Source organism: Aulonocara sp. 'chitande type north' Nkhata Bay, linkage group LG16 (genome assembly GCF_057382095.1).
Source record: "Aulonocara sp. 'chitande type north' Nkhata Bay isolate Kocher_YH1m ecotype deep benthic linkage group LG16, A_spYH_male_GT1.1, whole genome shotgun sequence".
In the NCBI taxonomy this organism is placed as follows: domain Eukaryota; kingdom Metazoa; phylum Chordata; class Actinopteri; order Cichliformes; family Cichlidae; genus Aulonocara; species Aulonocara sp. 'chitande type north' Nkhata Bay.
This window is the reverse complement of record NC_141359.1, coordinates 12,358,358-12,374,708: the sequence shown is the minus strand read 5'-3', so window position 1 is coordinate 12,374,708 and position 16,351 is coordinate 12,358,358. Positions and strand designations below refer to the sequence as shown.

The 16,351-nt window shown below is 40.7% G+C and overlaps 2 protein-coding genes and 1 pseudogene across 2 annotated transcripts in view; all 3 read right to left on the bottom strand.

Moving 5' to 3' along the window:
* LOC147311107 (trace amine-associated receptor 13c-like) overlaps positions 1 to 16,351 on the bottom strand; it is a 61,777-nt gene that overhangs the window by 26,727 nt on the left and 18,699 nt on the right. The gene's annotated exons all lie outside the window — the stretch shown is intronic.
* Positions 7,261 to 8,368, bottom strand: LOC147311111 (trace amine-associated receptor 13c-like). The gene is made up of 2 exons (XM_086265628.1): positions 8,190 to 8,368; positions 7,261 to 8,074 (listed from the first exon to the last, which is right to left on the bottom strand). The coding sequence occupies exons 1-2, from the start codon at positions 8,366 to 8,368 to the stop codon at positions 7,261 to 7,263; spliced, it is 993 nt and encodes a 330-aa protein (XP_086121754.1).
* LOC147311110 (trace amine-associated receptor 13c-like) lies at positions 9,881 to 11,511 on the bottom strand (annotated as a pseudogene).

Here is a 16,351-nt window from a genome sequence, read left to right as displayed (position 1 = left end):
GATAAGCGGCCGCCAAGGAGTGAGCCGGTGTGTACCTGGACGCCCATCCCCGGACACAAAGAACCACCAACGCACCGATGTCTGAGGGAGTCCGCTACTGGCAGGGGAAGTGGTGGTAGGGGGAGATAGGCCTCCATACCTTGGAGGGCCTAAGATGTCCCCAGAGAGGTGTCGCCTGACACCCAACCTGACATATAGACACAGACATACAGGCACACACAGATACAAACATCCATTCCCACCCTCATGCTCTCATATACACTTACTCCACACTCAACCAACGTGGAGACAGACATAAAGAGACGCTGTACACACGATCACACTCCCCAAGCGTACTCTACAAACCGGGTCTAGGTACCCCCGCCCCTGGAGGGGGGGGAACTGCACCCAGACCCAGGTGGTGTTACCCTTTTCCCTGCGGTGGGGGGAGGCAGACCGCCCCGACTCCGCAGCAGCAGGGAGGCCCCACACTCCAGACCGCAGTCGGACGGCCAACTCCTCCTCCTAGCCCCCCCGCTCCAGCAGGTCGCAGAGAATGGGGGTGAGAGAAGACTCCAAACCTCCCTCCACCCGCTCATTGTAGTGTTGATGCATGTGTGTTCTAAGGTGCATTTAAAACCCAGGAGGGCATGGAGCTACCTGCCGGAGAGCAGCAGGTAAGCGCATGGTCCCTCCTGCTGGCCCTCAATGTCTACGTGTATTTAACATTGAGAGGTGGGCAACGATGCCAGGGGTGGGGTGTGCACCCTGATGGTACTTTGGATTCCGTGTACACATGCACACACTTAAATATACTCAGCTCTTTGCATTTGCAAGCATTCACATCAAAATCTTCAATGTGCTTATCAGAGCTCTTTTGGCACAAATCCTGAGGACAATTAACAGTTTTTCCACACATATCACCATTCTTTCAGCTCAGTTTTGTAGCATCATTCACACAATACTTTCATCAGCATTTTGCACACTTCCCTGAGCTTCCTTAAAAGATAATCGTCTCACACACACATACCACACCCTTTTCTCTCAAAACAATGTGCACCTTTAATCATTCATCCAAATAACAATTTTACACTTCATTTATACATTCACACATTTATAAAGACACCGACTGCCAAGATAAATAATTTTCCTTTCCAAATCACAACTTCACATCATCTTCCTTTAGTACTAGTCATCCTACCATTTTGACTTAATTTAAAAGCCTCTAAGCCCAGGTTTGCCCACCTTGCTGGTCAATACACCCTTCTCTGTCCGGGACAAAGGGGCCAGATTTCTGAGTCCTATGTTAATTTAAAAGCGCTCCCCGCAGCTTGACCAATAACTCCACTTAACTAGCGTCCAGTATTTAACTGCGGCCTGAAGCTTTACTTAAAGTTTTACCGGTCAATCCACGTTGAAGTGGTCACGCCTGAAGCCCCGCTTCTTCAACCAAACAGCGCACTAAAGTGGTCCCTGACCACTGACAATTAACCAAGGTCCCAAGTCTTGGCAGTGTGGTCAACTGAGATACCGGAGCGAAGGGGGAGGTTCTCACCTCTGAACTTGTGTGCACTCCTGGGGGTCACACCGCCGTCCTAGATTAATTTAAATAACTTTAAAAACATTACTGGGGACTCTAACACCCAGTTTACTGATGTCCAGGCCCAGCCTTCTGACCAAAAGGGACTCCTACCCTGAAACCAATGTCCAATTACCTACTCTCTAATCTCTTTTCACTTGGCTGAAAAGATTACACTCAACACATCAACTTTAAACTTCACTTTATCATTAACAACAATAAGCTTTTATCAAATATTCCTAGACTTTACTTTACTTCACTCAAAATTACCATGGACATGTCACCCGAAATCTACTTAACAGATTTTATAATTGACTTTAATTTTGCCACTACTGAGCCAATTTGACGGTGACGATCATCAACTCGGTGAACAGATAATTTAGATTTCATCCAATATGCACAATTTTGCTTTTACTTTGAACAGGCTTGTGCCTACCTTTAAATCTTTTTAGACTGGTCTGTTGTCCGCCTCATATCAGATTGTACCTTAAGCTCCGAATTAGTCCTCTCAGCCGCAAAAGAATCCGGGTCACTGCACCAATTATTAAATTCAGTTCTTTGCATTCTTTTGGTGGCAAAGAAAAACATGGCTCAAAGTGGTCTAACTCAAAAAATGATCTTTAATTTTACATTTCCAAAAAAGGAGACTGAGCACACACAGCTCTGAAGCAGCAGCAGCAGCCTGCCTGATGTACATATATACTTCCTCTAGACGTCACGCACACTTTAAGTTTCGATCCAACACTTAGTTTCACTTTCTTTCTGCACCTCATATGCTCTGCAAAAGCATGCAGTTTCCTGTCAGTACGTTTTGGCTCAGACTCTAGTCAGAGCTGGCCCTTTTAGACTACATTAAAAACAAGTAACAATATGCACTAAATAAGCACTAACAATATATTAATTTCGTGACAGCGTGAGGGAGGGAGAAAAAGGAAAGTGAAAAGTACAGGTGCTACCGAGCAGAAACGGGAGATGGAAGCATGTAAATATAAAAATAACCACTGCAGCCAAAAAGAGTGCCTGACGAGCCCAGTAAGCTATTAAGACTCGACTTTACACTGTGTTCGTGTTTTCCTGCGAAACAAAAAAGTTCTGCTGTAGCAGCCTTTCAAAGCCTCTTTCTGTCTCTCGCTTGCAACGTAGACAGTAAAGCTAGTTCCCGGCTACGAGCCCGACACGGAACCCAAAGTAATAGCCAGAGGTCTCCTTACCACGGTTCGGAGCCGCGGACCTGGCCGAGGTAAGAAGAGAGTGCAAACATGTTGAGGCCTGTGTTAGTTCAGTGAGAGATTTATTTGGAAAGAAAACAATTTTCACTTGCAGTCGAAAACTAATGTGTACACTTATGCCTGCATTTTTATTTTGTTAAATACAAACAAAATTGTAGCAAAAGTGCTGCCACGTGTCTGGCCAGAAAGAGCTGTTTATTTGGTAGTTCAATGAAACTACTGTACTATACTGTACTATACTGCTGAGTGACTGTCTTCTGGTCAAATACATTTCATTGCAATGTTGACCCTGCGCTAACTTGCGTATGACAAATGAAACTGAAACTGAAAGGCTTCAGATAGTTAAGAGTGAGAAAAAAATTGCATTCATGTTTGCAATTTTGTCTTGTTACACAATATTTGGAATTAAATTTAAAAAAAAAAACCCACTACGTTTTAAGAAATATTAGTGGGTGTTTTCGTTTTTGTTTTTTTGTACTACTTGGACACTAAAGTGGCCCTCCAATGAGATGACGGTGCCAGAAGTGGCCCGCGGCTCATTTGAGTTTGAGACCCCTGGTATACTGTGTAGACCACTGTACTGATAGTAAAGCTCTTGAATCTTGAATCTTATAAGCATCAGGGTTTCTGGAGCTCTGGCATTAGGCTTTTCACTCTGCCTCACATTTTGACTCCAAACCAACTCTGACATCACTGACTGTGAGGTGGGGGCAATAAATCCAGCTGTGGCTGTCAAGCCTATAGTGTTATTTTACCCTAAAAAACTTTTTTTGCTATTTGACATTGTTCTCAAGCTCTCATTATGTCAAGCTTATCTGAGAAGCTTATCTAGTTTTAGCTATCGTCTTTTTATCTTGGTTCTAAAATGTAGTTTGTGGTTCTTTGTAAAGCTGTTCTGGTTTTTTATTCTTTGTATATTGTTGTTATTTTAGTTTTTATGTATTTCCCTTTCCATTTCTGCTGACAGTGTCAGCCAGATCATGACTATGAACCCTGTGTGAAGCAGTTGTTTCTCCCGCTCTATAATGCACAAATGGTACATTAAGGACAATAACCACCTGGCGAAATTCTATTTTAATTAGACCCTAAATAGAACTTTTTTTTCTCATGCCAAAAGCACCGCTTGATCTCTGATATTCCAAAATAATCCCCCTGTAGTCATTTTTTACTGTTAATGCCATTGTTTTAGTTTTAGCCTTTATCTAAGCTGAAGTCTTTCAATGTCTTGAGGACCATCAAAATGTATATGAATGTGGTTGGTGTGATGGAAAATTTGTCTTTCCAGTCATCTAACCTCTGTCAATTATTGGTATGTAATTTGAACTGTCTTGTACAAAAATGTATTTGCAAAGATGGGAAAACAACTGACTCTAAGTTGTGTTGATGGCCACAGCACAGTTCATGATCAGGCTGGCGCTCACATGATGTTGAGAATTTAACTCCCAACTGCTGAACAGACAAAGATTGTATCCACACAAAGGGTATAAAGGAACTGCTATGATTGTGCTTTTTGCTGAAACCCTACTTGGTTCAAGTATGTGGATGACACCTGGGTGAAAATCAAATCTGGACATATCAAGGGATGAACCAACACATCAAGTTCACCAGAGAGGATAAGAAAAATTACAGGTTAGGCTTCTTAGACTGTGAGACTTTCATCAGTAATGGGGGACAGTTAAAAGTCAATGTGTACCCTAAACCAATACATACGGATCAGTTTTTAAGGTTTGACTCTCAGAGCAAACACCATCACCAGACATACAGTGGCCAGCAGAAGAACGTCATATCATGGAGGCCCTGAGTAAATGTGGTTATCCCAGTGAGACATTTGTCAAAGCTGGGAAGGCACCTAAAGAAAGCTCCAGGCGATCCAGGAGAGAAAGACAACTGCTGTCTAAGCGAAAACCCTTAGTGATCCTTTATGTGTCAGGATTATCGAAACAGTTGAGAAACATTATCTCTAAACACCGCGTCTCTGTGGCTTTTAAACCTCAACACAAGCTGTGCCAAAAAGTGGTGCACCCCAAGGTTCGAATCCCCTGACACGAACAGAGTAATACAGTGTACGCTGTCAAGAGCCAAGAGGATCGCCATGATTTATACATTGTGAAAACCAAACAACCGCTGCCTAAGTGGATTGTACAACAGGAGAGATAGACAGTGGACACTCTTTCAATGATGAGGATGTACACATCCTGAACAGGAAGAAAGTGAGGAGTCAAGGAGGCCATATACATGAAAAAGGAAAAGACCTTCTTTGAATTGAGGTGGACAGATCTTGTAATGCTGTGATTGCAACCATTCCCCAACTCTCTGAGAATAGTACTCATGGCCATTGTCACTGATCAGTGATGAATGATCAATATCATTGTCTTTGATCTGTGGTTGTTGGGGCGACCGTGGCTCAGGGGGTTGGGAAGCGTATCTGTAACCGGAAGGTTGCCGGTTCGATCCCTGGGCTCTCTGTCCTGGTCATTGTGTCCTTGGGCAAGACACTTCACCTACCACCTACTGGTGTTGGCCAGAGGGGCCGATGGCGCGATATGGCAGCCTCGCTTCTGTCAGTCTGCCCCAGGGCAGCTGTGGCTACAACCGTAGCTTGCCTCCACCAGTGCGTGAATGCGAGAGTGAATGAATAGTGGCATTGTAAAGCACTTTGGGTGCCTTGAAAAGCGCTATATAAATCCAATCCATTATTATTATTATTATTATTATTATTAATGGTCTATACCATATTGATGATGAAGAAACTGACCTCAAAGCTCATTTTTTTGCCAGTGGCGCTAGATTCAGTTATTATGCAAAATGTACTTTTTATAAGAATGGGGAAACGTGCAGTCAGCTGAGACTGAAGAAGTCATTTGGATGAGTGACGAAATGTTTCTCTCACTGAAAATACTACGTCCAGACGAACAGAATCAGCATTTTGGGATTTTCTAACCTGGATGATTGAGCATGCATTAATACATTATTACACAATGTAATAAAATTGTTGTGTAACGCTTCTCAAAGTTTTAGCTATAAAACATCTTGTTTAATTTGCATTTATTTATACCTTATTTTGCTGGAATAGGCAGCCAGTCTGTCTATGATGACATCATACACACTGTGTGAGGAGTTGTCGTTATAGGAGTATAATTATACAAATATTGGTGTCGGGACAACAAACACCTAACAAAACTATGACCACTAAGCCCTAAACAGTCTTTTCAATGGCAAAAATGTATTTTTAAAACACAGCTATTGTTACATTTCTTACATTACATTTTATTATTGTTGTATATAGATAATTATATAAAATGAGTAATAAAAGCTTAAGCCTGCTTATACATCTGTCTTATTTTCATTACTTGTCATTTCCAGTTAATGTTAACATAATTTTGGAAAACCTTTAAATTTGGATAGAAAGTTATTTTTATGGTATGACCTATTTCTGTAGGCCCCTTTAAAAATAAAATACATGGTAATATGGTACTTATGAAACCAGTATAACAGTGGTAAATGATAATAGCAACAGACAGAGAGACAATACTAAAGTTAACATTTGTCCCGATTCGTGATTGAGGTGAGAGACAAACGACCACAAGTCCAAGTGCGTCAAAACAATGATTTTATGTGGAGGAAATACACCATCACAATCCTCAGCATGAATCCCCCAAAGAAAGCTTACTCAGAATGTTTTATGTATTATTACGCCCCTTCATGCGTCAAAGCAGATACATAACATGCATAAACTACAATAACCACAACCTTTGACACATTCAAAAAGAGCATTTTCTCCGTCTTGACGCCAGGTGCTTCCTGTTGATCTTCTTACTCTCGCTTATCTCTGGAACATCAGAACCACATCCTACAAAAAACTGTCACTTATGCAGGCACAAAATGCAGTTACAAGCAAAATATGAGTCTATATACTATGTGTGTGTGTGCAGGTAAACTGTGTGTGTCTCGCACTGAGGTCGAGACACCTCAGTGCACTCTGTCTCATGTCTCACCTCGCCAACTAAAGCTTATAACCTCTTACTAGACAGAAAGCCAACTCCTCTGTAACTGAAACTATATGTGTAATATATTGAATAAATGTTTTAATCAAATGCCGCTACTCAAAGCTTAATAAAAAGGATATAAACGAATAAAAAGGATATGAATGAATAAACATGATATTAAAATGATATAATCCCCACACATTCTTTAATCACACTGAGCCAAAAGCTGGATAAAGTCTATGTAAAAAGTATTAGAACCTTTAAAAAAGTACTTCATGAAATTTTACTGGCAATTTCCTTCTCGGAAGTGGCATATAATATAAATAATCAAATAAAAATAAGAAATAATAAAATACATTGCCGCAACACTATCATACTTTAATGACATTTTCTATATTTCCTCATTTGTGACAAGGTCAAAATTTTCATTTTCAGATTTCTGAATTTATTGATTTCAATTGTTAGTAGAGTGGATTTCCTTATCTTTTTAAAACATGTTTGCTTCACTAGTGTCATGCTTAAAAATCTGCAGAGTGATAATAAGTTTAACAGCATTTCTAAACCAAGAGTAAAAAAGGGCATACATCAGTGGGTTTAGACACGAGTTAATGTAAAACACAATGATCAGAAAAAATGTAGATGAGTCATTGATCACATTTACTTCAATAAGAGAGTAACAGTAAAACGGAAGGTAACATGCGAGAAACACAACTACAAGAACTCCAAGGTTCCTGGCTGCTTTCAGTTCAGATTTGTTTGCTTGATTGCTTGAACGCTGAAGTGTGACAGCTGTAACATGAGAGCGCATGGAACGAGCTTGAGACACAGCCACCACAAACACTCTCATATAAAGAACTATGATAACAGATACTGGAAAAATAAAAGATAACACAAGATCAATAAACCTTGCAATATCATTAATGACAAACACACACTCTCCATAACAGGAATTATACCTGGCCGGCTTAATTAGAACATCCTTTGTTAAAAGACTGCCGTAGAAGGTTGAACAAAACCAACACAAACAAACACAGAGTTTGACTCTTGCCACGGTAATTCTGGTGGGGTAATGAAGAGGGTGACAAATAGCTACATAGCGGTCAACTGAAATGAGAACTATGTTCCAAGTTGAAGCACAGAAAAGACCGGCTGTCAGATAAGTATAAACAGAACACATAAGATCACCAAGTACCCAGCAGGCCGTGTTTCTAATTATTTCTAGTGGCAGCATAAGGAGACCAGTGAGAAAGTCTGAGACAGCCAGAGAAAGGAGGAGGATGTTAGTGGGTGTGTGAAGCTGCCTAAGGAGAGAGAAAAAAAGAATATATTACACATTAATAATGTAAAAATGTCTTCACTAATTCCATTGGTTTTTAAGACTTAAACTACAATTTCAGCTGAGAAGTTAATTTCTGCCTGAAGTAAGAGACTGAGATGATGACGAGAAGGTTTAGAGCAGCAGTGAGCAGAGAGATGCAGCACAGCACAGTGTTCAGCAGCACAGCTTTGGACCAGTGAAATGTTGGCTTCCTGCAGGAGCTGTTGAGGAGTTGTGGAAAACAAAGCTCGGCTTCTTTCTGCATCTCCAAAATCATACAGCTGCAGCTCTCTGATCAGAGCTTCTTGTCACATAGGGGATTTATCTCGCCACACCTCCACACCCCCTTCACCTCTCCTTCTTCTCTTCCCTACCAACAGAACCTCATACACAATCAACAGATTGTGGTTCTGTTTTATTGTGTCCTCCAGCAACGTACTGATCACTTTCAGTCGTCAAGAACTGAATGACAGTGGCCTCAGCCTGAACGCACACTTTACAGCATCCCACCCGAGACTGCAAGATGATCAAGCACTCTGTGGGTTATTTTTGGGCACAGGAAGCAATGCAGATGATAAAAGAAACACTGCAAAATCTCCAGTGTTAAATTGACACTAGAAAGTGTCTATAGTTGTCCACTCTTTTGAGTGTTAAATTAACACTTTTGACAGTATTAGATTTCTAATAGTAACCTAGTCAGTATTAAAGATTAACAATGACTAACATTAGCAGTGTGTTTTTTCTAACACTGAAATGTTACCAGCATTTTTAGTTATTTTCCAGTGATAGAAAATCAGCACTACTCAGTGTTAGTCATTGTTAATCTTTAACACTGACTAGGTTACTGTTAGAAATCTAACACTGTCAAAAGCATTAATTTAACACTCAGGAGAGTGGACACATAGACACTTTCTAGTGTCAATTTAACACTGGAGATTTTGCAGTGTGGGCTGCAACCAACTCTCTCTTATCCATGTGCATATGCTCACCATCAACATAAACCTGACCAGCAACGGGCTTCAAAGAAGCTTTACTGAAGCCTTTGACAAAGCAAGGGCAGCTGTCGAGCAGGACCACTATGACAGTGTGATTGAGGTTCAGGGCTTTAGCAGCAAGGACCTGTTTAGTGAGGAGTTGTAATACTGTAGTGGCAAAGATGAACAGCTGGAGGCAAGAGACAAGGCAGGATGCTATGGTGTGGAGTCCAGAGCAGTTGTTGGGGGAGGATGAAGTGTGAAATCAGGTTCATTCGCCTGGGATTCTTGAAGGCTACTGATCTAATCCACCCATTCACAGCCTCACTGTGGTCCAGATACATGTCAGTAAGAATCTCATGGAAATAAAGAATTATTTCTCAAAGAGCTTATACTCCTCTTCCAGGCTGACATCGTTATGTGGTTGTGGGGCGGTTGTCACCACCCATCTTGAGGAGTTTGCCCCCTCACATATACTAATGTGCCACAAACATGACTTTAATATCACCAATCATTCCCATTTTATTACGGTGTATCCATATAAATGGCCCACCCTGTACTATGACCACAGAATATGTAGATGAATGTGGCGGTCTGTGGCGTGGGGAGGCAGACACACCTGAGTGGCATGAGTAAACATGCCACACCTGTACTAAAAGAATGAACTAGGTCCTCACTGTTGTTGTTATTAGCGTCTGTGGCTGTGAGCTGCAAAGCTGCAACCAGTGTGTAAACAGTAACAATAAGAAATAAAGTTTGTGAAAAGCGTAAAAGTGGGTGTGATTCCTGTCACAATGAATTACTGTCTACATATTCTACAACAAATGCAGTATCTGTAAAGTGACAATTAGTTTCAAAGCTTTTATGAAAAAAAGGATAGAACAAGGCATAGATCACTGGGTTTAAACAGGAGTTTGAAAAGAACAGACTGATCACAATGAGCGCTGTGATGTTTACAGAGATTTTATTTTGAAAGGTCGAATGTTAGGCGGAAGGAGAGGATAGAAAAGAGGGACAATGAAAAACGGTAGATGAACAAGTTAGCGCTGCAGACTGTGTTGCCGCTGCAAGCCTGCGAATTAAAGAATGGAACTGAGAAATACTGAAGGTGTCATCATTAATGTTTGAGGCATGCAAACATTACAGGAGCTACTGAGCTAAAGTCCTCCCTTATAAGAGAGACACAGTAATATGGGCAGAAACACAGTAGAAACACAACTACAAGAACTCCAAGTGTCCTGGCTGCTTTCAACTCTGATTTGTTTGCTTGATTCAGAGAACACTGAATTGTGACAGCTGTAACCTGAGAGCGCATGGCATGAGCCTGAGACACAGCCACCACAAATACTCTCATATACAGAACTATGATGACAGTAATTGGAAATATAAAGGATAAAACAAGGTCAATAGTCCTTGCAATATCATTAATGACACACTCTCCATAACAGGAATTATACCTGCCTGGTTCAATCAGGTAGTCTTTTGCATAAAGACTAATGCTGGAAATAGCATAAAACCAACACAGACAAACACTGAGTTTAACTTTTGCCACAGTAATTCTGGTGGAGTAATGTAAAGGGTCACAAATAGCCACATAGCGACTGATATTAGAACTATGTTCCCTATTGAAGCACACGTAATGTTGCCAGTCAGATACCAATAAAGAAAACAATTAAAATCACCAAGTATCCAGCAGGTGGTGCTTTTTAAAATTCGTAACGGCATCAACAGGAGACCCACGAGAAAGTCTGAAACAGCCAGTGAGAGGAGGAGTATGTTGCTGGGTGTGCGAAGCTGCCTGCAGGGTAACAGAAAAAATAAATAATACACATTAAAAATGTTACATTGTTTTTAGTGAAAATTCCATTAGTAGAAATGATTTATTAGTAAGGCATGATTCAATTCTTGTTTAAAATACACAGAATGTGCCAAACTAACTTAACTCATCACTAAATTAAATTACAGTCTAAAGATAAACCTCACCTTTCAGCTGAGGTTTATCTATGCCCAAGGTGGGGCAGCGAAATGATAGTGATAAGATAGTTGAGATTATGTCATATGTTAATTATGTCAAAATGTATTTAGTGAAATTGTTTCCTTATTAAGACACGGTGAACCTTACACAACTTAACAGTCATGGTTGAGCCAAAGACATTTATTAGTTTCACTTAATGTATTCTTTGCTAATTCCAATGATGCAAATCTCACTTTTCATATATCTAAACCTTAATCTAAGTTAATTTAAAAGTTGGTCTCTGCCTGAAGTGGGAGACTGAGATGATGGCCAGAAGGTTTAGAGCAGCAGTGATAGAGCAGCAGTGATCAGAGAGATGCATGACATCACAATATACAGCAGCATAGTTGTGGAATAGTGAAGTGTTGGCTTTCTGCAGGAATCGTTGAGGAGTTGTGGAAAACAGAGCTCTAGTCCTTCGTGTATCTCCATCATCAGGCTGCTGCATCTCATCAAAGCTTTTCCTCACAGAGCTCGTTTATCTATTTTGTCCTTCACCCACCAGTCCCATCCCTCCTCTTTCTAATGACACAACCTTTGGAGCTTTCTTTTTTTCAAACTCGCTCTCTCCCACAGTCAACTTATAAACCTTTATTTTTCAGGACTCAATGTTGAACATTTCTATACAAGCAGACACTTGGGTCATAATTGTTAACCATCTTCATCTTTTTTTTAACAGTACTAAAATGGGATGACTATTTTATTTTCAACTTATGTCTGCAGATGATACTACAGGCAACTTGAGCAGACAAGCCTCATCTTCCTATTGAAATCTGAACCAGGATAACCAAAGGGGATCACTCAGTATCCAGGAAATCACAGAACTGTGTTACGGAATAAATATATATTCTTAGTGCTTATTTTCTATTTATATTGTTTTATAGAGGCCAGTGTAGAAAAAACGCCACTTTGAGTTAGAATGTGTGCTAAAGGTCACAGAGTACTGTGTAAGACAGGAAACTGCAGAAGACGCTTTGTGCAGGCCTGCAGAGTACAGGAAGTGAAACTAGAGTGCAGCGCAGCAGTTGTTTTGATCAAAACCATGTGTGACGTATGACTGACTATGTTATGCTCATTTGGCTTGTAATGCTTCAGATCTGCTCAGGATTTAGCCTGTGCACATCTACTTTTCCAGAAATGTAGACTAAAGAGGATTTTTGAGCTTTGACCACACTGAGTCGGGTTTTTTCTTGGTCAGTAAAAGAATATAAAGGAACCGGATTTGATCATTGGTGCCGTGAACCCGGATTCTTTGACGGCTGAGAGGACCAATTTGGCCATGAGGCAAACAGAGGACAGGTCCAAATTTAAAGTTAAGCACCACCTGTTAAAAAAGCAAAGTGTGCTTATTGGATGAATTCTAAATTATCTGTTCGCCGAGTTGATGATCTTCACAGTTAAATTGGCTCAGTTGTAGTAAAATTAAGCTAAATTACAAAATTTGTTCAGTGGATTTCTGGTGAAATATCCGTGGTGATTTTGGGAAATTTGTGATAATAACAGTAAAGTCTGGGGAAATATCTGATGAAAATGTATTACTGTTAATGTTGGGTTGAATTTTAATGTTCATGTGTTGTGTGCAATGTTAACTGTGTTGTGTCAGCCAAGAGAAAAGAGATTAGAGTTGGTAATTAGGCACTTGTTTAAGGGATTTGAGTTCCCATTTTGGGCAGAAGGCTGGGCCTGGACATCAGTAAACTGGTGGTTAGAGTCCCCAGTGGTGTTTGAAAATTTATTTAAATTGATTTAGGACGGGGAGGGCGATCCCTAGGAGTGCACACAAGTTCAGGGGTGAGAACCCCCTCCTTGCTTCGGACGTGTGGCAAGACCCTGCGGCGTCAGGATTATCTCAGTTGGCCACTGCCAAGACTTGGGACCTTGGTTAACGGCCAGTGGTCAGGGACCACTTTTGGTGCATTGTTTGAGTGAAGAGGCCGGGCCTCGAGCATGACCACCTCAACATAGAGTGGCTGGTAAAGTTTTAGGCGAGAGATGCTGGTAAAGTAAAGCTTCCGGTAAAGCTGCGGGTGGGGGAAACACTTTTAAATTAAAATAAGACTTAGAAATCAGGCCTCTGTCCGGGACAGAAACGGTTTAATTGATTAATTAATTTGGACCTGGGCTCATAGGCTTTTAAAGTTGTCAAAATTGTTAGGGAAAACTGGTACCAGTACAGGATGATGTAAAGTGTGGTAAGGAAATGGAAATAATGTATCTTGGCATTTGGTGTTATTTTGTTATACGTATAAACGTGTGAATATATAGGAAAGTGTAAAATTGTTCTTTGGATGCATGATCAAAAGTGCATATTGTTTTGAAAGTGTGATAGAAAAAGGGTGTGGCTTGTGTAAGAGAAGATCTGCTAAAGGAGCTGAGTGAATTGTGCCGCAGAGCTGAGCTAAAAGAATTGTTATGTGTGTGGAAAAACTGTTAATTGTGCTGAAGATATCCGCTTGGCATCTTTCTTGGCCTTAAGACAACAATTCTGATGGCTAAAGATCCAAACGGGACACAAAAAAAGAAAAAAAAAATTGTGCTGAAGGAATTCTGATAAACACGTTGAAGACTTTGATGTGAAGGATTTCGTTTGGTTAATGCTTGCAAATGTAAAGACCTGAGTATATATTTGTGTGAAGCTGCTCAATTTGTGTGTGTGGCTGAGGGTGCATTCTTAAAATGAGTACATTAAAAATGAGTAGAGTTACAGAGGGTACAGTATATAGAGAGTGAACATAAAACAAGAGTTCGATTAGGTTGCAGAAATTGATGAAATGGAGTGAGGTGAGGAGTGTGTGTGAAAACCGCTGTGTGTGTGTGTCTGTGACAGGAAGTGAAATGTTTGCAGGCAGTTTGGAGGAAATTGCCTGATGTGTGTGCAACGTGAGAGAGAGAAAGATGTCTTAAAATCTAGATAGAAGAATTAGACAATGAATGTGTTGATAACTAGGAAAATTATATTAAAGAAATGTCTTAGTGTGTTGATACAGGTGCCCATGGACTTAGCTCAACCTCGTGGATGAGTACAGCGGCAAAATGATAGATTAACTTAATTGGGACGACAAACAGGCCAGGTTTTGGCTCAAAATTTCATAGGTTCACCTCTCATCCTGTCCTTATCCTGAGGAGAAGCTTAAAGGACAGTCAATCTCTTCATGAAGACATACAGAGCAACACTGTGGACTTGAAGAATTAACAGCAGGCAAAAGCAAAAGACAGCACAACTGAGCTAAAACTCTGAAGGGTCCAGCAGCATGTACGAATACCATCATTGATGGAAACATGTGCTCTAATCACCAGCTGGGAAGTGTACCAGTGACATTATTGTGTGAAAGCACTTGATGGGACTGTCTGAGGTTTATGTTTGCCATGCTGGGAGTTAAGCGGCAAAAGAGACTGAAAAGAGGAAGAGAGAATAACAGAGAGAAAGAAACAGCTGATTTGGGCCTGTGTTTGCTGGAGATTTGGGAGGACACACAGGCAACTGTGAGAATAGGGGACGAGGACGGGTGAGAGGTGAAGGCTGGTCTTGTTAAAGTGAGAGCATATGAAAATTGATGCTGAACTTGTGGAGGTTTAGAAATGTCCAGAGCATCGCCACAGAAAGGTAAATAAATAAATTATAATTTAGTGATGTCCCATAACATATTGTTACACTAGTAAGCAAAACTTTTCTGTGATTAATCTGGCAGATTTTCGGGGTTTTGTTTTAGTAAGAGTTTTTCTATACATGGACATGTCCAGAACTGGGCCCATTATTTTTGTAACAGTGCACTTAGCGAAAACCTGTCAGGTGTCACCCTTATGGTGATGATGTTTTCTGTTTTGATGACTTAGAAAAAAAAGAGCTGATTATTATTTTTTGTTCTAAGCAGGCCTGCAAGATTGAATTAACATTTTTGTGAGAGCAAATATAAGGTGAGCTTTTCCAGATTACAATGGGCTGAGGAGACAGCTACCTATGGGGACCCGATCAGTCCAAAATCATAAACACTTGTTATTCTTTTTAAAATGATGACGTCATCTTCCTGGTGATGGACACTGGAAAAGGTTGCGCGCAGGACTCTATTATCAGTAATATCTCGTGTGAATGCGGGTGAGTGTGTGTGCATGAATGTGTGTGACTGGGCTGTGATGGACTGACGATGGGGACTAAAGTGTTGACTGACTTGACACTGAGACAAAGACTGGACCAACGTTAGGATGAGTAAATGTTGACAAATATTCACAGAAAAGGGTGGATGCTGTTAGGTTTTGTATTGTTGATTGTCATTTATGCTTAGAAATATTTAACCATATATGCTTAGAGGTGTATAATCAATTGTGTAGTGATAGGATGTGTGACTTTAGCAGGCTACAAAGGCTTGGTGTGCATTCCAGAATGCACACCTACATCCTGGGAGCATGGGAAGAGGTCGTACCTTGTTTTATTGTTTTATGGTAGGATTAACGTAGTTGAGTCTAAGTGCCTTTTACATATAGATGAACTGTTGGATTTTCCAGACCAGCAGGTTAAGGGAAGTTGTTTATGGGGTCACACTCTGACCCCACACACACACACACACACACACACACACACACACACACACACACGCACGCACGGTACTCTTTGTTGGTATGTAGATGTCGTATGTTAATGAACCTATGCATATTCATGTAACCTCAATAAAAGAGCAGTGTTACAGGGGAGCGGACGAGAGCAACTGGGGTCAAGCGAAGGAACGGACTTTTGTCCGGTTCTCTCCCGTGCACGAGAAACATGAAGAACTTTGCCTACTTCGTGTCTTGCTTGCTGTGTAATTATATTGTCTTCAACGTTCCAGCGAATAGGTTCAAGCTACAAACCTATCAGATGCTTTGCTTTGTTTTGTTTTTGCTTTTGGCAGGAGCAGGAGGATAAGAGAGAGAGGGGGAGACTGTAGATTCACATGAGAGTGTGGCGCCTCAGATTAATTTTGGGGGGCTGATGTTTGCTTTAAGAAAATTTTTGATATCACTCATGTAACCATTAACCATAGCAGGCCACTGTAGAAGTCAGTTAAATGTTATAGAGGAAAATAGTCAGAACCAAAACAATATTCATGAATTACATAGGGGAAGGATAGATTTGTCACATTCAAAGTACAGTTATGGAATAACAAACACTGGTCCAAGTGACCCAGGTTTTTCCCTTTAAAATAGTAAATTATTAAAAAAGAGAGCACAACCGGTAGGGGCATGCGATCTGTCAGGGTTCCTGGGTTGTTGACCCAGTGTTTTCCGTTTTGTCATCTTC